The following is a 25,814-nucleotide window of genomic DNA, read 5'->3' as shown; positions in this document are numbered from 1 at the left end:
CTGCAGGTGCTCAGCAGATGCTCACAGGGTGAAGGACGTTGCGCTGCAAGACAAGAGCCAGCTGCATCTCTTGGTCCTTGCCTCTGACCTCAGCATCATTTCACTGGCGGAGGATGGAGGTCCCCCCACCTCAGCTCCAGCCCCGGCCTAACAGGACACCCTGCTCCCTGCATATTACCCACCAGGCTCACTGAGCAGAAGATGAAGAAAAATGCAAAGCAAGGTCAAGACTCTCAGACACATCTATCTTTATTTGTTTCCTGTCAGAAAAGTTCAAGAATTACACCAAAAAATACTTCAGCCTCTGCTACCTACTGACAAAAATACACCACAAAATTATAAAGCGCTCAGCAGTTTCGCTAGGGACAATTTGTTATTCCACTTTAGATGACAAATGAATTTACAGGTGACTCGAGGTGACTGGAGGGTGGGGGTGGGGAGAGGAAAAGTCAAATGATAGCTTTTAGCAGAATAGTTTGAGCTATGCTAGTCTTATTACCCAGCTGTTGTATAGGATGATTTCAGCATCACAGCAAGCCACTAAAAAAATGCCCTTTAAATGGCCTGTTCAAGCTTCATGGGAAAACAGAATCACATCTCAAATAGCCAACTCTCCTAGCCAGTTCTGGCTCTGCTGGGCCCAGAGCCAACACCACACAGAGGGGGTCTCCCCAAAACATTAGTGGGAGAGCCGTGTGGGAGTGCCTGATGTGGGTGCAAGGCAATGGGTGGCCTGGGCAATGCCAGCTGTCGCCTCTTGGTCAGAAGCTTCTAGAAGCAGATGGGAAAGTTTGGGCTATGCTCCTGTCAACACAGTGAAGTGTGCACAAGACGGCCACGGTTCTCAGTCTCCCTTAGAAAAAATGACTTAGCATTGCTGAGATCCAGCCGAAAGCCTCTCTGGCTGTCACCTGGTCACGACCCTTCCTGTTCTTCCTGCTCATCACCACTTTGGGAAACAACAAACCGACAAAAATGTTAAACTTGGGTGCTGGGCTTACAGCTTAGTCAAAGCCGCCTGCCCGTCCTCTGCCTTCTTCATCCTGCAGTCCCTCCTTCCTCCTCTTTCTACCCCTGCCATCTCCTAGACGTGGGCAGCACCCAGGTGTAAGGCTTGAAACGCAAGAGAGAGGCAAAGAAAGCCTGCCCACTGTTGAGTGTTCGCCTCTATCCTCTGCATTCCCAGACCATGCATCCCAAGCCCCGCTCCGGTGCCCATACAGACAAGCTTATCCGCATTCTGCAAAACACACGTGGTTGAGGCTTTTCTCTCTGGGTTGTGCGTGTCCTTATCCACATTCTGCAAAACACACATGGTTGAGGCTTTTCTCTCTGGGTTGTGCGCGTCCCGGCCTACAGATGCCAAACTCAGTCTTCTTTCTAACTTGACAGTTCCTAACTTTCAGTGTTCTTCCTCTGCAGACCCGAGGCCAAGCGAGCAGACTGCCTGCCTCACTCACATTTTGCACCTTCCGAAGCCCACCCTGAAGCAACCGTCTCCCCCAGTCTGAGCAGCCCGGAAGGTCTGTGCTCTTCACCACCCTTCAACACACTCCAGATGCATCCAGTCTAAGAATTCCATGTTCATTTTCTTTCTCTCCTTTCCTGTTTTTAAATTTTCCTAACAAATAATAAGCAGCGGCTTTGAAAATATCTTACATGGGAACAGTCAACACGAAACATGCCTTTGTACATGGGCCTGACTCGGGGACGAATCAACAATACCAAAGGACAAAAAGAAATACTGATTCAGACAACTCCAGCACACGAGACTTTCGGTGAGCTCCCCCCACCCACCCTGGCCCCACCCCCACCCCCATATCCCAGGAGTACAGTGTTGTAACTGGAGCTCGGCTTAGCCAGCGGGGTTCCCCTCCCCACTCCCCATGCTGGCTGGTGGGGGTGCCTCTAGTGGCCCTGGGTCTTGGGAGGCTTGGGTTCGTGGATGACGGCGGCCGCCGACAGCCACGGCCCGATGGCCCGGGCGGTGCTCTGCTTGGCCACGCTGTAGTGGCTGATGACAGTGTAGAAGCGGCTTCTGGAGCTGGGGTCCTGGGATGAGTAGTAAGCATCCAGGGAGGCCGGGATACAGCGCTTGTGCTGGGGAAGAGAGAGACAGTCAGGAGGAGCTCAGTGAACGCTTCCCACCTGCCCTGCAACGAGGCCATCCCATCCGGGGGCCCCGGCCATCCCCAGCTCGCAGCCAGCCGGAGGGGATGGCATCTGGCCTGGGCCTGGTACTCGTCAGAGCTTCCTTCACGTCATCACCATCACCATCATCAAAGCTGCCACCTACAAGAAGACAGAGGAAACTAACCTGATGTTAGAATCGTTCCCAGAGGCAGAGAAGGGGTGAGAGAAACGGGTCAAGGGGATCAAAAGGTACGAGTTTCCAGTTATGAAATGAGGATGTCCTGAGGGGGTAATGTACAGCATAGTGGCACAGTTAATAGTAATGTAGTGGATATCTGAGAGCTGCCAAGAGAGTAGGTCTTAAAAAGTCGTCATCACAAGAAAAAAATGTGCGACTATGCAGAGTGATGGATATTGACTTACAACGGTGATTATTCTGCAGTATTTACAAATATTTAATCACTATGTTGAACACTTGAAACTAATACAATGTTATATGTCAATTAAACCTCAATAAAAGGAGAAGAAATAAAGGAAAGGAAGGAGGGAGAGAAGAAGAAAGGAAGGAAGAGGAAGGAGGGAAGGAGGGAGGAAACTGATGCCAATACTAATTCAAGGTCAACACCCTCTGCTTACCAACTGCAGGGTTAGTGGACACTGTTGATAGCTCTTTGCCTGGCTGATTCACCCATCCCCTACCTGCTTCGCTGGACCACTGCCTGCAGCCAACTGCTGTCCATTTCTTTTCTTTGATTGGAAATTTATTACTCTTTCTTCTTATATCAAAGCCTTGGTTCCTAACAACATATAATTATATATTTGCATTATCCTACAATATCAATCAAATGGTCCCAAAATAACAGCAATATGATGAGTAACAGACTACTGAATGGACTATATCATTTCTCTGCAGCTCTCTGTGTCCTTAGAATATATTCCACTGAGGGCGTAGAGTCAATATACTGTATTATACAGTCATTTGGAGCAATTACTTACTTGGTAAGTTTAGTCCTCAACTTGATATACAGCTGGATTTTAACTTGGTTTTAATTTTAGGAATTTTTTTTTAATCTAGTTTTTACAAACATGTCAAACATTGACACACATCCAGGACAAATGTATATCAAGACAAAGGCAGAGAAGCCTTGCTCCTCATTCCTGTTCCTTCTGTTCCCTCCCTGCCCACCTGACTCAATGGGTTTCTCAGTTGTTGTTGTTGTTTTTTTAAATTTATCCTTCCAAAATTTCTTCCTGAAAATATAAGCAAACATCATTCACATTCCCTTTTCTCACTCAAAAATAGCACCTTTTGTTCTTCACTCTTCTCCCAGAGGGTATTCTCTCTCCATGTCTGGAGACACCCTCACTCACTGTCGCAGTTGTTTGGAATTTCATATGCAGACACGTCATAGTTTATTCCACTGTCCCCTACTGACATCCCAATACTGATAGTGGTTGCTAGTCTTTCAGAACCCCAGCTTCTAACGCCTAAGAAGGTCATCTTAGGAAATCATGTAGCAGAACCAAAAGACATGTGTTTTTAAGGCAGAAAAGTCCCCATTTGATTCCCTCACTTTGGAACGTAACAGCAGTGATGTCTTAGAAAACTCTCAAGACAGAATACTCTTAATCTCCATTTCCTCAGATGCAAAATGGGGGCAATGAAACCTCCTTTTCAGAATGGGTGGACAGCTCAACTGAGATACTATTTATGAAAATAGTCTAGGAAGGAAGGTGAAATCTAATTGGTACTCAGTAAGTGGTAACATCGATATTCGTTTCAACTCTGAACTCGATTCTAGCTTTATTACCTCTAATAGTTATTGCCAGCCCATTCTCTAGCAGGCCCTTTGCTGTCTTGATTTTACTTAAATTCTCTCCAAGATCCCATGACAAACATCATTGGTGCCCACTGCAAGCGAGAAACCTGAGGCTCAGAGGGGCGCGGGAGGGCTGGAGGTCATGCAGCCAGTTCTGTCTTTCAAGGGAAGGCGTGCAATCAGAGTGGGGGAGGAGGAGGCCCAGCTGCAAGACCGGGGAGGAGGCCACCTCAGAAGCTCTGTTCCCTGTCTTCACACCTCTACAGGGACAAGGAATCAGCCATCAAACCAGGGTCACCCTAAAGCGGAGTGTTCTGGAGATGGGACAAGGAGCTCTCCCCGACTTCTGACTTGTAGTCTGAAGCCGGCCTGCCTCCCTTTCCCACACTCTGGAGAGCACCCTCTATTGCCTACTGGCAACCAAGGGCTTCAAGAAAGCCTGAAAACTCCCTGCCACACATAGGACTTTTTTTATTGTGATTTTATAGTTTCACATCAAAATGTACTGTAAATATACAGTATTCCAGAGAGTGAAAATGATTTTCGATTGCCGTCATCAGTTTTGCTTTGGTGTTACTTCTGTTTCTTTATACTTTTTTAAAACATATTTCAATGCCTTTATTGAGTGCATAAAGTTTTCTTTTTTATTGAGGTATACTTGATTTATAATACTTTGTAAGTTTCAGGTGTGTAACAGGAGTCACAATTTCTAAAGGTTATACTCCATTCATAGTTGTTATAAAATATTGTCTCTACTCCCTGGGCTGTATAATGTACCATTATAGCTTATTATTTTATATGCAGTAGTTCATACCTCTTAATCCTCTATCTCTATCTTGCCTTTCTCCACTTCCCTCTACACGCTGGTAGCCGAAGCTTGTTCTCTATGTCTGTGACTCTGTTTCTTTTATGTCATATTTACTAGGCTGTTGTATTTTTTAGATTCCACATATAAGTGATGTCATACAGTATTTGTATTTCTCTGTCTGAGTTATTTCACTTAGTATAATGCCCTTCGAGTCCATCCATGCTGCTGTGAGTAGCAAATTTTCATTTTTCTTTATGGTTGAGTAGTATTCCATTGTGTGTATATCAGGTATAAAACATGTGTGCGTATACACATCACACACATATGACATCTTTATTCATTCAGCATTGATGGACACTTAGATTGCTTTTAGACTTCCCTGGTGGCTCAGACGGTAAAGCGTCTGCCTACAATGTGGGAGACCAGGGTTCAATCCCTGGGTCGGGAAGATCTCCTGGAGAAGGAAATGGCAACCCACTCCAGTATTGTTGTCTGGAAAATCCCATGGACAGAGGAGCCTGGTGGTCCAAGGGTTGCTTTTACGTCTTGACTACTATAAACAGTGCACTGCTCTCAACATTGGAGTGCATATATCTTCAAATTAGTGTTTTCATTTTCTTCAGACACATACTACATTTTAAACAATTTGCAGAGAGGTTACCATACCCAGAACTTCAATGCCAATGAAAAGATGTTGACCCTCTAACTGAAGTTGATGGTCACCAGGAGCCACTCCCCTGCCAGAAGCCCCTTACCTTGTAGACAAATCCCTCTGGGCAGCTGTGGTCATAAGTGAAGGCTTTGTAAACCACCAGGAACACGATGCAGGCGAGGAAAGCTAGGGCCAGGCTGACGAGGATGGTGACCTGGAGAAACACAGGACAGAAGGCTCCAGCCTCAGCTTGCCTGCTTTCTGTCTACACATGCAGCCTTCAAAACCTGGAGCTGGTAGGAAGCCTGGCATGTTAGCAAAGGTCGAGGGTGACCAGGGACCCCAAGAACCAGCTCGGTCTCAGCTCCGTCACCAACCTGCTGTCTTTGAGCCTTGGTGTCTCCATCTTCTGATACTCTTGGGAGCTCCGTCTTGGCCCCATGTGTGAGGCCCGCTCCCCTCCCCATGTATCCCTGTTGATTTTGTGTGGGCAGGGGTTGATCATCAAGTGATCACATCCAGCAATTCTGCCTTTGATCACCACCTCCCTGCCACTACTGAGTTCCATCTCGGATATCCAAGCTCACGCTACCTCCACTTGGATGTCCAGTACTCAGCTGAATTGTGTTCTCAAGTCCTTGCTCCCCTCCCATCCTGCTCCACCCACACTTTCCCATCTCAGAAAATGTCAACGCCGCCTTTGCAGTCGCTCTGGCCAAAGAATCTGAAGTTCTCTCCGATTCTCTTTTCCTCACACTCTACATCCCAGCTACCGGCAGAAGCTATCATTTCTGCCTCCCAGCACACGCCTCATGGAATGACTTCTTACACTCTCAGGCAGCTCCACTGGGGCCAGAGCCATCATCCCCCCTCACCCGCGGGACTGCAACTGCCTTCTAACTAGTGGCCTCCTCAACCCCCACGTGTGTTCACACAGTAACCTGAGAACCCCATTCAAAATCTAAGTCAAAGCACATCCGCTTACTGCTCAGAAGCATCTAATGGTCTCCAAAATTGCTCACAGTGAAAACCCAGCTCTTGACCATTATCAACAAGCTTTAAAAAAAAAAATACAACACCAAACAACCCAAAGGCACCGTCAGGCTTTACTAGAAAGGATGGAGTGGCTGATTCCAGAGGCACCTCCAGGTCTGCACTGGTCCCATGCCGCCACCTGTGTACAAAGTGGGGGGCGACCACCCCAATGCTGGGCTCTGGGTGTTATACACAGAACCGCCACCTGTGTACAAAGTGGGGGGCGACCACCCCGATGCTGGGCTCTGGGTGTTACACACAGAACCGCCACCTGGGTACAAAGTGGGGGGCGACCACCCCGATGCTGGGCTCTGGGTGTTACACACAGAACCGCCACCTGTGTACAAAGTGGTGGGGTGACTGCCCTGATGCTGGGCTCTGGGTGTTACACACAGAACCACCACCTGGGTACAAAGTAGGGGGCGACCACCCCGATGCTGGGCTCTGGGTGTTACACACAGAACCGCCACCTGTGTACAAAGTGGTGGGGCGACCACCCTGATGCTGGGCTCTGGGTGTTACACACAGAACTGCCACCTGGGTACAAAGTGGGGGGCGACCACCCCAATGCTGGGCTCTGGGTGTTATACACAGAACCGCCACCTGTGTACAAAGTGGTGGGGCAACCGCCCTGATGCTGGGCTCTGGATGTTATATACAGAGTTTTTTTCTACGTTACTTTCAAAGCTGGTAGCCTTTTGAGTCAGTTGACCTAGAAATATGGCAGAATTCCTGTCATGGAGAGAAGGCTTAGTTTGATTTGGAAGAAAAATAAAATCATCTTGGGGTGGCGGGGATGGGGAGGTCCCTATCCCATCTCCTTCCCACCTCAGGCCATGGTTTATCAGGACAAGTGGAGATGGGATTCTGCATTGCTCCCAAAGGAGTCATATGTTAGCAGCCACAAATCCTGAAAGGAAGGAATCTGAAGAGGAAAAGAAGATGGATGTGGGATGCAGTCATTTGAACCCTATGGGCAGACACTGTCCATGAAATTCCTCTGTATGTGGGTATGAAGTGTCAGGTTAGTGGACTATTGTGATATAAGAAACACATCTATTTGGTCTTGTTCCCAGTTCCTGGCACAGAGTTAAAACCCGTATAATTTCCTACGTGATAAGAGTAGGGTGGCAGCATCTTTTGTTCTAATGTTTGGTTTTTGTGCCCAGTTCCTGAAATGATTCCAATTCTTCAAAGTGAAAGGAGCACCTTTTATTATTCATAACAACCCCTTTCAACTAGACCTGAGTTAATGCTATATTATGTTATGAGGTGACTTTTGGAAGGCCCCTAAGGCTGGGAAAGAAACCACTGATAGGAGGGTTGTAACTTAACTGCCTCCCTCACCTCAGAGGGAAGAAAGAGGGGCTGGAGATCAAATTAACCACCAACGGCCAATGCTTTAATAAATCATGAAGGCTCCAGAAAACCCTAACTGAAGGGCTCAAAAACCTTCCAGTTTGGTGAACAAGAATGCATCATGCCTCTGAGGGTGGTGCACCCCAAACCCCACTGGGACAGGAACTCCTTGCTCAGGAGCCTTCCGGGCCTTGCCCCATGTATCTCCTCGTCTGGTTGTTCATGTGTATCATTTAATATCCCTCACAATAAATCAGAAAGTAAAGTGTTCTCTTGGGGTCTGTGAACCATTCTAGCAAATCACTGAGCCTGTGGAGGAAGTGGTGGAGAGCCCCAGGTTATAGCCTGAGATTTGCGAGTGGCGTCTGAGTGGATGCAGGCTTGTGGGACTGAGCCTTTGACCTGTGGGGTGTGTGCTAACATAGGGCAGTTAATGAGATGAGTGAAGTCGTAGGGAATTCAGTCAGCCTCCACCAAGAATTGGAGAATTGCATGGTATGGGAAAAACCACGTTTGGTGTCAGAAGCAAGGGTACAGAGAAAAAGTATTTTTCCCTTTTATATGTTGACAGGTGAAATTCATTTCTAAATGACTGTCGAAACAATGTGCTGTCTGCCCTCTCCACTGACATCCCAAGCTCTCTGCTGCAGCCTGTTGCTCACTCATCAGCCTCCTGGCCAGGACCGAGCTGGTGGCAACAGAGATGTGAGATGGTACAGCGGGCAGACTGGAGTCCCCCAGCAAGTTGTGGAAAGAGAGAGAGAGGTCAGAGGCCAGAACATGGAGCAAGAGGTGCCAAAAAGACGCATATCCCCCTTGCTACGCTAAGCTGCTTCAGTCTTGTCTGACTCTGTGTGACCCCATAGACGGCAGCCCACCAGGGTCCTCCATCCATAGGATTCTCCAGGCAAGAATACTGGAGTGGGTTGCCATTTCCTTCTCCAGATTCCTAATAACCAGTGCATAAAAGGAAATAAGATGGATACCATAAGTCACTATCGACCACACCAAAAAATTCAAGGAAAAACTTTTAATCTTATATCTGATTAAAGATCAGTTCAGTTCAGTTCAGTCACTCAGTCATGTCCAACTCTTTGTGACCCCATGAATTGCAGCACACCATGCCTCCCTGTCCATCACCAACTCCCAGAGTTCACCCAAACTCGTGTGCATCGAGTCAGTGATGCCATCCAGCCATCTCATCCCCTGTCGTCCCCTTCTCCTCCTGTCCCCAATCCCTCCCAACATCAAAGTCTTTTCCAATGAGTCAACTCGTCACATGAGGTGGCCAAAGCTTTGGAGTTTCACCTTCAGAATCAGTCCTTCAAATCAACACCTAGGACTGGTCTCCTTTAGGATGGACCGGTTGGATCTCCTTGAAGCCCAAAGGACTCTCAAGAATCTTCTCCAACACCACAGTTCAAAAGCATCAATTCTTCGGCACTCAGCTTTCATCACAGTCCAACTCTCACATCCATACATGACCACTGGAAAAACGAAAGCTTTGACTAGACGGACCTTTGTTGGCAAAGTAATGTCTCTGCTTTTGAATATGCTATCTAGGTTGGTCATAACTTTTCTTCCAAGAAGTAAGCATCTTTTAATTTCATGGCTGGAGTCACCATCTGCAGTGATTTTGGAGCCCCCTCAAAAATAAATTCTCTCACTGTTTCTACTGTTTCCCCATCTATTTCCCATGAAGTGATGGGACCAGATGCCATGATCTTCGTTTTCTGAATGATGAGCTTTAAGCCAACTTTTTCACTCTCTTCTTTCACTTTCATCAAGAGGCTTTTTAGTCCCTCTTCACTTTCTGCCATAAGGGTGGTGTTATCTGCATATCTGAGGTTATTGATATTTCTCCCGGCAATCTTGATTCCAGCTTTGTGCTTCTTCCAGCCCAGCGTTTCTCATGATATACTCTGCATATAAGTTAAATAAGTATGGTGACAATATAAAGCCTTGACGGACTCCTTTTCCTATTTGGAACCAGTCTGTTGTTCCATGTCCAGTTCTAACTGTTGCTTCCTGACCTGCATACAGGTTTTTCAAGAGGCAGGTAAGGTGGTCCGGTATTCCCATCTCTCTCAGAATTTTCCACAGTTTCTTGTGATCCACACAGTCAAAGGCTTTGGCCTAGTCAATAAAGCAGAAATAGATGTTTTTCTGGAACTCTCTTGCTCTTTCCATGATCCAGCGGATGTTGGCAATTTGATCTCTGGTTCCTCTGTCTTTTCTAAAACCAGCTTGAACATCTAGAAGTTCATGGTTCACGTATTGCTGAAGCCTGGCTTGGAGATTTTGAGCATTACTTTACTAGTGTATGAGATGAGTGCAATTGTGTGGTAGTCTGAGCATTCTTTGGCATTGCCTTTCTTTGGGATTGGAATGAAAACTGACCTTTTCCAGTCCTGTGGCCACTGCTGAGTTTTCCAAATTTGCTGGCATATTGAGTGCAGCACTTTCACAGCATCATCTTTCAGGATTTGAAATACCTCCACTGGAATTCCATCATCACCTCCACTAGCTTTGTTCATAGTGATGCTTTCTAAGGCCCACTTGACTTCACATTCCAGGATGTCTGGCTCTAGGTGAGTGATCCTACCATTGTGATTATCTGGGTCGTGAGGATATTTTTTGTACAGTTCTTCTGTGTATTCTTGTCACCTCTTCTTAATATCTTCTGCTTCTGTTAGGTCCATATCATTTCTGTCCTTTATCGAGCCCATCTTTGCAGGAAATGTTCCCTTGGTGTCTCTAATTTTCTTGAAGAGATCTCTAGTCTTTTCCATTCTGTTGTTTTCCTCTTTCTTTGCATTGATTGCTGAGGAAGGCTTTCTTATCTCTCCTTGCTATTCTTTGGAACTCTGTATTCAGATGCTTTTATCTTTCCCTTTCTCCTTTGATTTTCACTTCTCTTCTTTTCACAGCTATTTGTGAGGCCTCCTCAGACAGCCATTTAGCTCTTTTGCATTTCTTTTCCATGCGGATGGTCTTGATCCCTGTCTCCTGTACAATGTCAGAAACCTCTGTCCATAGTTTATCAGGCACTCTGTCTATCAGATCTAGTCCCTTAAATCTATTTCTCACTTCCACTGGATAATGATAAGGGATTTGATTTAGGTCATACCTGAATGGTCTAGTGGTTTTCCCTACTTTCTTCAATTTAAGTCTGAATTTGGCAAAAGTAGTTCATGATCTGAGCCACAGTCCACTCCCAGTCTTGTTTTTTGCTGACTGTATAGACCTTCTTCATCTTTGGCTGCAAAGAATATAATCAATCTGATTTCGGTGTTAACCATCTGGTAATGTCCATGTATAGTCTTCTCTTGTGTTGTTGGAAGAGGGTGTTTGTTATGACCAGTGCGTTCTCTTGGCAAAACTCTATTAGCATTTGCCCTGCTTCATTCCGTATTCTAAGGCCAAATTTGCCTGTTACTCCAGGTGTTTCTTGACTTCCTACTTTTGCATTCCAGTCCCTTATAATGAAAAGGACATCTTTTTTGGGTGTTAGTTCTAAAAGGTCTTGTAGGTCTTCATACAACCGTTCAACTTCAGCTTCTTCAGCATTACTAGTTGGGGCATAGGCTTGGATCACTGTGATATTGAATGGTTTGCCTTGGAAACGAACAGAGATCATTCATTTTTGAGATTGAGATATCCCCCTTAGGTTCCCCAAAGATGGTATTTGACTCGTACAGGGACAGGAGCACCCAGGACCACTGCCCAATGCTGAGGACCTAGGAATACTCAGTGAGCAGACGTCTGGAACATAGTCATAAAGAATTTTAAATGCTCAGTCTTCCCAGTAACCAAAAGGTAGAAATAGCCTGAAAGTCTATCAACTGATAAATGGATAAACAAACTGTAGTCCATCTGTACAACAGAATATTATTCAGCTATAAAAAGGAATGAAGTTCTCATGCAAGTGTGGGTGGGCTTTGAAAACACGCTAAATGAAAGGCCACATACTGTATGGTCCCATTTATATAAAATATCCAGATAAGTAAACCACAGGGACAGAGTGCAGACTGCTGGTTGCCAGGGGGCATGGGAGATAACTGCTAACGGGGACAGAGTCTCCTTTTGGGGTACCGAAGCCTTTCAGAACTAGATGGAGGTGATAGTTGCCCAACACTGTGAATGAACTCAGTGCCACTGGAGTTTTTACTTTAATGCTCTTAACTTTACAGCATGTGAATTCTACCTTAGCTTTTTGCTTTGTTTGGCTGCTCTGGGTCTAACTTGCAACACATGGGATCTTCAGTCTCTGTCGTGGCATGTGGGGTCTTCTTTCCTGACCAGGAATCAAACTCAGGCACCCTGTACTGGGAGTGTGGAATCTTAGCCACTGAGCCACCAGGGAATTTGTCCTACCTCAACTTTAAAATACATGCCCCGAGCTCTGGCTGATTCTGTCAAAGGGACCTTAAGCTCCTGCAAGTACCCTGTCACCTGAGCTCCCCCAAGACTGGGACAGACATGCTCAAAAGCACCTCCACAGGCATGCAGACCTTGAACTTGCAAAGAAAAAGTCGAGAGCTTTTGCCCACCCTGTCACCACCGCCAGCCTGATGCAGGGTCTGGGAGAACCTGCGGACAACGTCCACCCCCCCACCCCACCCCCATCCTAATGGCTACAGGCAGCTCCAGCCTCTGCCTGAGCAGGGAGCCGGGCCTCTCTGTGACCCGGGAGCAGGGCAAGACTCCAGCTCAGGGGTGTCCGGTGGGTCTGGTCCCCAGCAGCCCGGTGAAGCTGCTGGGAGCTGGAGCAGGGCCCTGCAGGCTGGCTGTGGGACAAGTTCCCTTACAGTGGGTTTCTTTTTGTCTTGGGTTGGAGGGGGTGCTCTTTCATTCCTAACAGCCTTGAGCTAACAGCCCCCACCTAGCAGGGGCAGAGTCTGATTCACCAGAGCACTCAGGCTTGACCGGCAGAGCACAGCACATGTTTTGGAAAAGGGAAAGAGAGGGACGGAAGAAGGGAGAGAGGGAGGATACTAAAGAATTCACAGCTGATGCCCACACGGCCACCAACCGGTGCATTCTGATTTATCAGGTCAGGGACGGTGGGCCCAAGACGCTCTCCAGGTGACTTTAGTGTACAACCAGACACGAGAACCACTACTCCTGGATGACTAGGTCTGAGGGTTCTCGAGCCTGGAATCACCTGGGTAGTGCTTTAAACAATCCTGATCTTCTGGCTCCATCCAGACCAGTTACATCAGAGTCCCATGGTGTTTGCCATGTGCAGGCAAGTGCCGAGAAGAGTCGGCACAGAGAGAGACAGAGGCGTGCATACACAACCACAGGAGTCAAGGGTCTGATGCTGACTGGGATGCCAGGAGCACAGCCCACCCCAGGGGATTCTACCCAGCAAGGCTAACCTCTGCCATGCATCCCACAGCCCAGAATGAGGGGAATAGGAGGCCATTTTAGGCAAAGATTAGTCTGCCTCCCCAGAACATTGGTAACTTCTGAAACAACTCGAGGTCAGTCATCCCTTGGGGGCCTGTGGGGGTCAGAGAGGTCAGGGCTGTGAGCCGGGCACCAGTCTTCCCTCGAGGCCTCACGGGCCACAGGGCGAGGGAGAGGTGGGCTCAAGGACACAGACACTTGGAACACAAGGGTGGCACCATGGGGGGTGCCAGCCCGGGGCTGCTGGACCTAACCAGCCTGGAGGTGGGGGATCAAGGAAGGCCTCCTTGGGGAGGTGACTCTGGAAATGACTTCAGGGAAGAATGCCAGGACAGGGGAGGAAGAAGGGTCTGAGCAGAAGAAGCCACATCTGCCATAGAGCAGACTGGAGCTGTTCTAGAAACATCATATGGCTTGTCATGGCTGGTCCAGAGGATGCAAGTGAGGGAGAGATGGGCCTGGGACAGTGGGCAGGTAAGAGAGAATAGGTAAAGAAGGACCAGGCTAAAACTCAGACTTTAGCTCCAGGCTGACAGAGAGCCCCTGAAGGTTTTAAGCAGGAAAGTGACAGGATCAGAAAGATGGTAAAAGAGGGCAGTGAACACAGAGGCATACATAATTTGGGAGGGGCAAGGCTGGAGGCAGGGAGGCTGGTGGGAAGGCTGATGTACCAGGGCATGACCTAAATGCTGAGACCAGACCTGGGGCTGTGAGGGTGGAAGGGGTCGACAGCTTGAGGAGGCCTGGGAGGTGAGGAGAGTGATGTGAAGAGGACGTTTGAGCTGCGGACGACGTTTGAGCTCCGTCTGGATTCTTATCCTTAATGACCGGGTCAGTGTTGGCTACTGGGTGGAGCATGGGAACACCACTGAGGTTTCTGACTGGTGCCAGGCTGAGATTTTTCCTGAAGGCAGGTCTCCACAGGGCACCCTGCAGGCAGCTACACTCTCCCTTTCAGAGGGATTAACCTCACGGAAGGGGGAAGTCCCAGTGCCTGCTCCGGACAGCCAAGCTCCTGAGGCAGGGGCGGGGGGGGGGGGCTGTGGGAGTGAGAGAACCTGGGAGAGGATCCCCCCTTCCCCACAGAGAGCCTCTGAGCATGAAGGTAGGCCATAATTCAGCATCCATTGGCTCGGTTCATATAACTTCGTTGCTTGCAGATGGTGGAAAGCCCTTGGCTTTACCTTCCAAATGCAACAGCCCAGGATTAGAAATAAACAAGTTCCTGGCACTGGATCTGAGATGTGATCTTCCCTGCTCCCCACCTCCCTGCTCATCCGTTCATTCCCTCACCACATGGGGAGTGCAGAGAAGGAGAGGTTCAGACGCTGAACAAGCAAATCACCTGATAAACAATGACAAAACCAGACCTGAGCAGGATCTGGACAGCGAACAGGAGAGGAGCCTGGATACGGTGGGCAGGGGCGGGAGGGGGAGCCCCACACAAGAAGACCCTGGGCCAGAGCCGCCGCCTCACCTGAGGCTTAAGCCTAAACAGAAGAGGAGCTCAGAGCCTGGGAGGAGCAGCTCCCTGAGGTGGGGACAGAGCACTGAGGGGAGTCCAGGGCTGTGGAGACCACGGTCACCTCCTCCACCCAGGAGAGGAGCTTCCTCCCGCTTCCATCCAGGGCTTTCCTGGACAGGCACCGCTCAGCCTGGCCTCCCCCACCAGCCTCTAGCCTCCTTCTGCTGGGAGTGCCTCGGGCAGCCAGCAATCTCATCCTTTTCCCCTGTGCCCGGACCCTGACTCCATGAGGGGACCAGTGTTTCCTGAAGAGAAATGCTGAACTGAATTAAGACCCGGAGTGCAAACACACACATACACTCACACATACACACACGCACACACCTCTCCCCAGACACACACCCAAAGATATGCAACCTGCCAAAAAACATACTGTATTCACATGGGATGGGATAAGGTGCTGCAACATCTGGTCTTCTCCAGTCACTAGTCTCAACCCCTTCCACCACCCACACACAGGCTCAAACTAAAGAACTTTAACCTTGGAAAGAATCAAGGTGTAGGGTAGCTTCAACTAAGACCTATCCAAGATTCCTCCTCCAACTTTTGACCATATGTCAAGGAGAGAACCACTTCAGTATTCTTGCCTTGAGAACCCCATAAACAGTATGAATGGGCAAAAAGATAGGACAGTGAAAGATGAACTCCCCAGGTCAGTAGGTGCCCAATATGCTACTGGAGATCAGTGGAGATATAACTCCAGAAAGAATGAGGAGACGGAGCCAAAGCAAAAACAACACCCAGTTGTTGATGTGACTGGTGATAGAAGAAACGTCCAGTGGTGTAAAGAGCAATATTGCATAGGAACCTAGAATGTTAGGTCCATGAATCAAGGCAAACTGGAAGTGGTCAAACAGGAGATGGCAAGAGTGAACGTTGACATTCTAGGAATCAGCGAACTAAGATGGACTGGAATGGGTAAATTTAACTCAGATGACCATTATATCTACTATTGTGGGCAGAAATCCCTTAGAAGAAATAGAGTGGCCATCATAGTCAACAAAAGAGTCTGAACTGCAGTACTTGGATGCAATCTCAAAACCAATACAGTATTGTAAAGTAAAATAAAGTAAAAATAAAAATAAAAAAAAATGACAGAATGATCTCTGTTTGTTTCCAAGGCAAACCATTCAATATTATGGTAATCCAAGTCTATGTTCTGACCAGTAATGCTGAAGAAGCTGAAGTTGAATGGTTCTATGTAGACCTACAAGACCTTCTAGAACTAACACCCAAAAAAGATGTCCTTTTCATTATAGGGGACTGGAATGCAAAAGTAGGAAGTCAAGAAACACCTGGAGTAATAGGCAAATTTGGCCTTGGAGTACAGAATGAAGCAGGGAAAAGGCTAATAGAGTTTTGCCAAGAGAACACACTGGTCATAGCAAACACCTTCTTCCAACAACACAAGAGAAGACTCTACACATGGACATCACCAGATGGTCAACACTGAAATCAGATTGATTATATTCTTTGCACCCAAAGATGGAGAAGGTCTATACAGTGAGCAAAAACAAGACTGGGAGCTGACTGTGGCTCAGATCATGAACTCCTTATTGCCAAATTCAGACTTATATTGAAGAAAGTAGGGAAAACCACTAGACCATTCAGGTATGACCTAAATGTCATCCCTTACGATTATACAGTGGAAGTGACAAATAGATTTAAGGGACTAGATCTGATAGACAGAGTGGCTGAAGAACTATGGACAGAGGTTCACGACATTGTACAGAAGACAGGGATCAAGATCATCCCCGGGAAAAAGAAATGCTAAAAAACTAAATGGCTGTCTGAGGAGGCCTTACAAATAGCTGTGGAAAGAAGAGAAGCGAAAAGCAAAGGAGAAAAGGAAAGATATAAGCATCTGAATGCAGAGTTCCAAAGAATAGCAAGGAGAGATAAGAAGGCCTTCCTCAGCGATCAATGCAAAGAAATAGAGGAAAACAACAGAATGGGAACGACTAGAGACCTCTTCAAGAAAATTAGAGACACCAAGGGAACATTTCCTGCAAACATGGGCTCAATAAAGGACAGAAATGGTATGGACTCAACAGAAGCAGAAGATATTAAGAAGAGGTGGCAAGAATACACAGAAGTATACAAAAAAGATCTTTATGACCCAGATAATCACAATGGTAGGATCACTCACCTAGACCCAGACATCCTGCAATGTGAAATCAAGTGGGCCTTAGGAACATCACTATGAACAAAGCTAGTGGAGGTGATGGAATTCCAGTGAAGGTATTTCAAATCCTGAAAGATGATACTGTGAAAGTGCTGCACTCAATATGCCAGCAAATTTGGAAAACTCAGCAGTGGCCACAGGATGGGAAAAGGTCAGTTTTCATTACAATCCCAGAAAAAGGCAATGCCAAAGAATGCTCAAACTAGCACACAATTACACTCATCTTGCATGCTAGTAAAGGATGCTCAAAATTATCTAAGCCAGACTTCAGCAATATGTGAACCATGAACATCCAGATGTTCAAGCTGGCTTTAGAAAAGACAGAGGAACCAGAGATTAAATTGCCAACATCTGTTGGATCATTGAAAAAGCAAAAGACTTCCAGAAAAACATCTATTTCTGCTTTACTGACTATGCCAAAGCCTTTGACTGTGTGGATCACAACAGACTATGGAAAATTCTGAAAGAGATGGGAATACCGGACCACCTGACCTGCCTCTTGAGAAATTTGTATGCAGGTCAGGAATCAACAGGTAGAACTGGACATGGAACTGGTTCCAAATAGGGAAGGGGGTATGACAAGGCTGTATACTGTTACCATACTTATTTAACTTATACACAGAGTACATCATGAGAAACACTGGGCTGGATGAAGCACAAGCTGGAATCAAGATTGCTGGGAGAAATATCAATAACCTCAGATATGCAGATGACACCACCCTTATGGCAGAAAGTGAGGTGAAGTCACTCAGTCGTGTCCGACTCTTTGCGACCCCATGGACTGTAGCCTACCAGGCTCTTCCATCCATGGGATTTTCCAGGCAAGAGTACTAGAGTGGGTTGCCATTTCCTTCTCCAGGAAAAGTGAAGAAGTGAAGAAGAAAAAAGTGAAGAAGTGCAGAAAGTGAAGAACAACTAAAAAGCCTCTTGATGAAAGTGAAAGAGGAGAGTGAAAAAGTTGGTTTAAAGCTCAACATTCAGAAAAAGAAGATCATGGCATCTGGTCCCATCACTTCATGGCAAATAGATGGGGAAACAGTAGAAACAGTGTCAGACTTTATCTTTTTTGGGCTCCAAAATCACTGCAGATGGTGATTGCTACCATGAAATTAAAAGATGCTTTCTCCTTGGAAGGAAAGTTATGACCAACATAGACAGCACATTAAAAAGCAGAGACATTACTTTGCCAACAAAAGTCCATCTCATTAAGGCTATGGTTTTTCCAGTAGTCATGTATGGATGTGAGAGTTGGACTATAAAGAAAGCTCAGCGCCAAAGAACTGATACTTTTGAACTGAGATGTTGAAGAAGACTCTTGAGAGTCCCTTGGACTGCAAGGAGATCCAACCAGTCCATGTTAAAGAAAATCAGTCCTGAATATGCATCGAAAGAACTGATGCTAAAGCTGAAACTCCAATATTTTAGCTACCTGATGCGAAGAACTGACTCATTCGAAAAGACTCTGATGCTGGGAAGGATTGAAAGCAGGAGAAAAAGGGTATGACAGAGGATGAGATGGTTGGACGGCATCACCAACTCAATGGACATGGGTTTGGGTGGACTCCGGGAGTTGATGATGGACAGGAGGCCTGGCGTGCTGCATTCCATGGAGTCGCAAAGAGTCAGACACTACTGAGCGACTGAACTGAACTGATGATGTCCAGGCACACTTCTCATCACTGTATATGAATTTATTCTTATAACAGCCCCATAAGATCGTGCCCTTTCATTTCTTTTGACTAAAGCACAGAGAGGTTATGTCGTTTTCACAAGGTAACACAGATAATTAAGTAATACAGTCAGGACTCTATGAAGTATGGCCTAGGTTTTTAGTCTAAGATATATTCCTCATAAAGCATTTATTCACTAAACATTAACTGAGCACCTACAATGTGCCAGAGAATTCCACACACTGAGAGTAGAGTGCTGAGGAAGGGAGGTCCCTGCTCTCCTAAAGTTTACCTTTAATCTGTTTCAACAAGTGTCTACTTCTGTAAAGCAGAATAGTAATGGTATCTGCCCCTCAGAATTCTGAGGATTAAATCAGATGGTGCATGGGAGGCCCTGTAGTGTGTTGAATGATGACCTCTTAAAAGATAGGTGCCGGGAGCCAGCATGAGGAATCCCGCCTGTGGCTAAGGTCATGAGGAAGGAAGCCAGACATACTCAAAGGCATGATCTGGCTTCAGGGGTTCCCCCTGGGTTTTCCTGAACATCTACCCCCAAAACCAGAGTCTGCCTGCCTTACTGTACTGTGCTTTCCACTCTTCTGCCTCTAAAAGGAATTAACTTAGGGATCTAGTCAACAGTCTCCTGCATATAAAGAGAATGTCTCTTCTTAAACCCCTCTGATAGCTTTCTAACTTAGCTGACCAGTCTGTCCAGACTTTTACAACTTGTGAATTGTTTACAGGCCCCCAACAGTGAGAGGCACAAAAAAGCTTAAAGCATCTTAAAGATACAGAGCCTCTTCTAAAGAGCTAAAAATTATATTGGTGACAGGTTTCACTGTTGAGTCAATGACTGCCGCCAGGCCTCCATATTCCTTATCTTTTAGGCACCTGAAGGATATTCATCAATGTAATTGGGATATAGAAAAAGGAATATAGTACTTTTGATGTTAGCAACACTAGACTTTTGAGTTAATTACTTTTCTCTTTGTTATAAATCACTGTACTCCTTTTCCTTGTTATAAATTGTTGCATCCTTGCTATGTAAGAATGTAACTTTATTTAGTGCTTTCTGAGAATGGCACCAGACTTTGGGAAGAACAACACTATTAAGGCAAATAAGTCTTCTGGTTGACAAACCCTTATCAGAAAAGGGCCGTAAAATGTTAATTGGCCTTCTGGCCAGAAGATGATGTAAATCACCTAAGACTTGTGTATACAACTAGGTACGCAGACAGAAAGCCTGGTCTTGATAAGAGTCAGGGCTGCTGATGCTGCATAATTTTATATTATCCATTGATCTCTATGTACAATCAAAAGTATAAAAGGCCTTTCCGGACAATAGAGGATGGGCCAGTCACTGGAAAGACTGTTTTCCCCCGTGTCTTCTTTTCTATTTTCAGGCTGAATTCCCATCTGGGGCGTGGAGGCTCGCCATGTCTACTTACTTGCCCTGGCTTCTAAGACCCATGAGAGAGGGAGCCTAAGGCAGGGCACCCTCCGCTATTCAAATGGGCACTGGTGACCTAACAGAGATGGTGCAAATCTCTTGTCCTGAGGTTTTATTAGTTCTCCACGTAAACCAAGTTATTCAGCCTCTTTTCTCCACTAAATTTTCCTACTACACTATTTCTTTCTAATCTCTCTTTATATTTCTAAATAAAAAAGTTTTTCCTCACCAAGCCATCCCCGCTTCGAATTACCCTGGATCCACCAGGGCAGGACCCTGGCAGGTAGGTCCACGTATTAATCACCAGAATCTACAAATATCATCTTACTTGGAAAAGAGGTCTGTATCAGTTCAGGTCAGTCACTCAGTCATGTCTGACTCTTTGTGACCACATGAATCACAGCACGCCAGGCTTCCCTGTCCATCACCAACTCCTGGAGTTCACTCAAACTCATGTCCATCGAGTTGGTGATGCCATCCAGCCATCTCATCCTCTGTCGTCCCCTTCTGCTCCTGCCCCCAATCCCTCCCAGCATCAGAGTCTTTTCCAATGAGTCAACTCTTTGCATGAGGTAGCCAAAGTACTGGAGTTTCAGCTTCAGCATCTGTCCTTCCAATGAACGCCCAGGACTGATCTCCTTTAGAATGGACTGATTGGATCTCCTTGCAGTCCAAGGGACTCTCAAGAGTCTTTTCCAACACCACAGTTCAAAAGCATCAATTCTTCGCCGCTCAGCTTTCTTCACAGTCCAACTCTCGCATCCATACATGACCATTGGAAAAACCATAGACTTGACTAGACGGACCTTTGTTGGCAAAGTAACGTCTCTGCTTTTCAACATGCTATCTAGGTTGGTCATAACTTTCCTTCCAAGTAGTAAGTGTCTTTTAATTTCATGGCTGCAGTCACCATCTGCAGGGATTTTGGAGCCCCCCAAAATAAAGTCTGACACTGTTTCCACTGTTTCCCCATCTATTTGCCATGAAGTGATGGGACCAGATGCCATGATCTTCATTTTCTGAATGTTGAGCTTTAAGCCAACTTTTTCACTCTCCTCTTTCACTTTCATCAAGAGGCTTTTGAGTTCCTCTTCACTTTCTGCCATAAGGGTGGTGTCATCTGCATATCTGAGGTTATTGATATTTCTCCTGGCAATCTTGATTCCAGCTTGTGCTTCCTCCAGCCCAGCATTTCTCATGATGTCCTCTGCATAGAAGTTAAATGAGCAGGGTGACAATATACAGCCTTGACGTACTCCTTTTCCTATTTGGAACCAGTCTGTATAGATGTAGTTAAACTAAGGATCATGAGATTACATCATCCAGGGCTGTCCAGGTGGGTCCTAAATGCAAGGACAAATGCCCTTATGTGAGACACACAGAGGGAGACAAACACGGGGAGGAGAGAAGGGCACAGAACTAGAGAGGCTGAGATTGAACTGATGCAGCCACAAGCTAAGGGACACCTGGAGGCACCAGAAGCCAGAAAAGGCAAGGACAGATCCTTCTCTAGAGGCTTCAGAGGAAGCATGGCCCTGCCTACACCTTGATTTTGAACTTCTGATCTCCAGAAATGCAAAAGAATAAATTTCTGTTGCATTCATCCAGTGTGTGGCAATTGGTTGTGGCAGCCCAGGAAACTAACCTGGTGCTTTCCCACACTGCCTGGCATATGGGCTACAGATGTGTGTGCTCCCCTTTCTTGCCATGTCATCTGCCATGCTCTTTAGCACGCACTTCAAGGGCTCCAATAACTCAGGAAGACTGCCATTTCTCAACACAGATTTCTCTTGTATACATGTCCAGCCCTTTTTTCCTTGGAGAACTCCTATTCATGCTTCGAAACCCAACTCACAACATCTCACCTCCTCTAGGAAGCCCTCCCTTGCTAACTTGTTTTCTCCCCACACTTGGTTTTCCCTTCACCACACAGCACTCAGCCCACTGTATCATGACTATCTGGACTGTACCTTGTTTGCCTCTGTGGTCCAGCTCATGACTTGGCACAGATCAGATTTCCCATCCCACATTCTGATGCCACACCTCTTTCTTCATTTTTGGCACAAAGCACTTCCTTGAGTGAATTTTAGGGCCCCTTTTAACTGTTCCACACCTGACAGAGTAACCGGATAAAATCATTGCATTGAGCCACTGGAGGCAGTCTGTCTGATGCTGGGAAATGATTAGCTTTTCCCATGAAGCAACCTCCTTGTCTGCCTGCTGTGCCCTGAAAAGATGAGAAACTTCTCTCTGATGTCTGGGAGGACTAGGTTTTTCATTCTAGGCAATGTCCATGCAGTTTTCTGCAGTAGCTATGGCCCTATCCCAAGAAGGTTCCCATTCTGCTTCAGATTCTGATGAGCTGTGTGACCTTCCACAAGATGATGCTTCTCTCTGAACTCCTATTTCCTCTTTTGTTGAATGGAAACAAAAATTCCACCCCACAAGATTGGTGTGATGACTGTATGAGATGATGCCTGTGAATTACCTGGTCTTGTCCTGGTCCCTGGGCTTAACCGATAATAGCAGTCACTTATTGACTGTTCAGTAAGGCACTGGGTACTGTGTGAGGTGCTTCTTATATAATATCTCCTTTAATCCTCATGATAGCCCTATACACCTCATTATTACATCCATTTTACAGCTTTGCACACTGAGGCACAAAGGCATAAAGTAACTTGTCTGAGTGCAGGTGGTTATTGAAGTAACAGAGCCTGATTGGAACTCTGGACTATCAGCTTCTGAAGCCCTCAACTCTAAACGCCACCTTAACAGACGTTTCGATGAATATTTCTCTGCCCTGCAGTTGCTTTGGCTTGTAACAGTGCAATGAAGCGAGATGATGTATCCAGTAAACTTATTCCCAGAAGATAATGCCATAACAGACATGAAACCCCAGGAGTGAGGAAGAGAGAAGAGAAAAACAAAAAACTCTCCCACTGTCTGTTGAGCCAGGGCGCTGATCTAGACCCTCATTATGCCAGGAAACAAGAACTTCATTAACATTCATGCACTGCACCATCTCGGCACCACGGTACCCAATAAACCATCCTTCGTTATGAAGCACAAACCCTGGAAACCTCAAAGCAATAGAATCACTCACATCGGAGAAATAAAACTTTGTGGGGAGATAAAAACAGAGCTGCCCAACAGATATTCGTCTTCCGTATGTGACAGTTGGAACCTCTAGAGACAGAATTAGGCCGCCCAGCACCATGCTCCTGGCTCAGCCCCAAAGATCCTGACAAAAGGGCTTGAGTAGAAAGTGGGAGAGGATCGCCGAATCCATAAATTCTGCCCAAATGACACACTCTCCTACCCCTCTCCCTAGTACCAAGCAGCAAATAGAGTAGAGTCTCCAGGGGGTCTAGTCTTCAAGTCCAGTTCTGACTCTTATTTGCTGTGGCCCTGGGCAAGTTGAGTGCTTTTTCAACTCTTCGGCTTAGTTCTTTCCACCAGATGTTGTGAAATAGAATTTGATCGTGTCTGAAGCCCTAAAGCATAGGTCTAGCCCAAGGTAATGACCTCAGTTAGCATCCAGAGGGAACCCACACACATCACCTTGTGTTCTGGCAAATCTGTGGGAAAGGTATGAACAATGTGCCCATTTTACAGATTATCTATCAGAGGCAGATGGAATGACTTTACCTACATAAGGGGAGACTGAGGATTTGAACTCAGGTCTGTCTAACTCAGAAGTCAGTTACCTAACCATATGTATTTTGCCAATAAATCTATAACTGTGTTAGAGTTTATTTTTACTAAAAATGTATTGTGTTATAAGAACAAAACGGGAAATCCAAGAGGAACCACCTGTTATGACGCTGCCACCATCTCAAGTCCAGGTTTACATGCTTGCTGTTTGTTTCTGTCCACGTGCCTCCCTGCATAAGTCCTGACCCCCCTGCTCCTTCTCATTTTACCCACTGTGGTCCATCCAACTGTTTCTGATCATGGAGAACTTCATCACAAGCCCAGTCCAGGCCATCCCAGAACAAGACAGGTCTCAACTTCACCATCTACAAAATGACTCCAAAGCATTACACTAACCTGCACAAAACTGTCATGAGGTACAACAAAGATGAGTAATGCAAATGACAAATCACTCATGTAAAGGCAAAAATGATAAACTAATGCTTCTTATTGCCAACAATGCTGTTGTTACAGTTGCGCGTTACTAGCTGCCGCTGCTGCTGCTAAGTCGCTTCAGTCATGTCGGACTCTGTGCGAACCCATAGACGGCAGCCCACCAGGCTCCCCCGTCCCTGGGATTCTCCAGGCAAGAACACTGGAGTGGGTTGCCATTTCCTTCTCCGCGCATTACTAGAGTTAAGTCTAACTCAGCTATTTCCTCAGCGCAAGGACTGCTGGGTGTTATACTGCCTTTCCATCACCTGTGACCTGTCCTCCCAGGTGACTGACAGCCCCTCAGGAGCGGAGCAGCGCTCTGTCTCTCAGCTTCTAGGGCCCTGAAAGTAGAAAGAGTTAGTCCTGGGCCCTGCACTTAGAGATCCAGGTTCCTTTGGTCTGCACAACATTCACAAATCAGCATTTCAACCTAAGTCCAGGAGGTTTGGATGCAAGTGACCTGGAGCGTATAGTTAGATCAAGACAAGGGCCGACATCCTTTGAAGAGAAGGCAACAAGAATCGTACATCCTTGAGAGTCAGATATTAAGCACAAAGAGGGCCTCACTCAGTCCCACCCAGTGTCCCATAAAGTGGGTACTGCCCATATTCTTGCTTCTCAGATGAGGAAACTGAGGACTGCAGAGGTTGTAGAGCTGTCAGGATTTTCCGGGCCATCAGTAGTAGAGCAACACCCAGAAGCCACGTCTGTCGGGATCTAAAACACATTTTCGTCCCTTGGCACTGCACTTAATCCTCTGGTCCTGCTTACCTATCTGACAACACCAACCACGGTGACCCTAGGAGCCCTCTCTCACTCACACAGAAATGCACAGATACACAGATACACACACAGGCAAATACAGACACACAGAAACACACACAGACACGGAGACCCAAAGACACACAGACATAAATATACACACACACAGACACATGCATACAAATATACAGATATACACAGCAACACAGACACTACAAATACACCCAGATTCACACAGGCAGAGGCACACACAAGCACATGCAGACACACACACACACACACACAAACACCCAGAGACAGAGAAACACAGTCGCACAGACACACACAGACACACACAGTATAGGCCTAGCCCCTTAGATTCCAGGCTCTCTGCTGCTGGCACGCCTTTCCACTGTCTTCCCCTGGAGGGTGTCTCCCTGACACCCCAGGAAGCCACCCCAGACCTCTCCCTCAGGAGGGTGGTCTCTCTAGGTTCCCCCGAATTCCATCCTGGCCACTGTCACGTCCTGCTCCATGTCATCACGACTTCTAAACCCATCAGCCTGCTCCACCACACCATGAGCCTCTCGGGGGCAAGGACTGTACCTCACCAACCTCCAGCCCAGCTCTCAGCCAGGGCTCAGCACCACAAGCACACAAATGAGCTTCAGAGATCACATATCTCTTTGTTTCAGCCAGCCCAGAGGTAGGCCCAGCACAGGGCAGGTGGTCCCCTCCCCCAGGTTACCAGCCACACACGTCTTGGCCACAATCAGAGGTGCATCACTGCCTCACTGCATCCAGCCGAGCCTTGTCCAGACGCAGCCTGCATCTTCATCTCCATGGAGATGCCAGCCCTGCAGCCCAAATAGCCTGTCTGTTAAGCTACTTTC

At 46.7% G+C, this 25,814-nt stretch overlaps 1 protein-coding gene across 1 annotated transcript in view; it reads right to left on the bottom strand.

Moving 5' to 3' along the window:
* Window positions 1-1,908: 1,908 nt before the first annotated feature.
* Window positions 1,909-25,814, bottom strand: part of NSG2 (neuronal vesicle trafficking associated 2) — a 70,047-nt gene continuing 46,141 nt past the window's right edge. Inside the window, exons 3-4 of the mRNA XM_068990724.1 lie at window positions 5,517-5,627; window positions 1,909-2,100 (exon numbers count right to left, since the gene is read on the bottom strand). Of these exons, the coding sequence (XP_068846825.1) occupies window positions 1,909-2,100; window positions 5,517-5,627 (303 nt within the window). The remainder of the gene's footprint in view (window positions 2,101-5,516; window positions 5,628-25,814) is intronic.

The sequence above is a fragment of the Capricornis sumatraensis genome, chromosome 18, assembly GCF_032405125.1.
Source record: "Capricornis sumatraensis isolate serow.1 chromosome 18, serow.2, whole genome shotgun sequence".
NCBI lineage: Eukaryota > Metazoa > Chordata > Mammalia > Artiodactyla > Bovidae > Capricornis > Capricornis sumatraensis.
The sequence above is the reverse complement of the archived record's forward strand: the minus strand, read 5'-3'. Positions and strand labels throughout refer to the sequence as shown.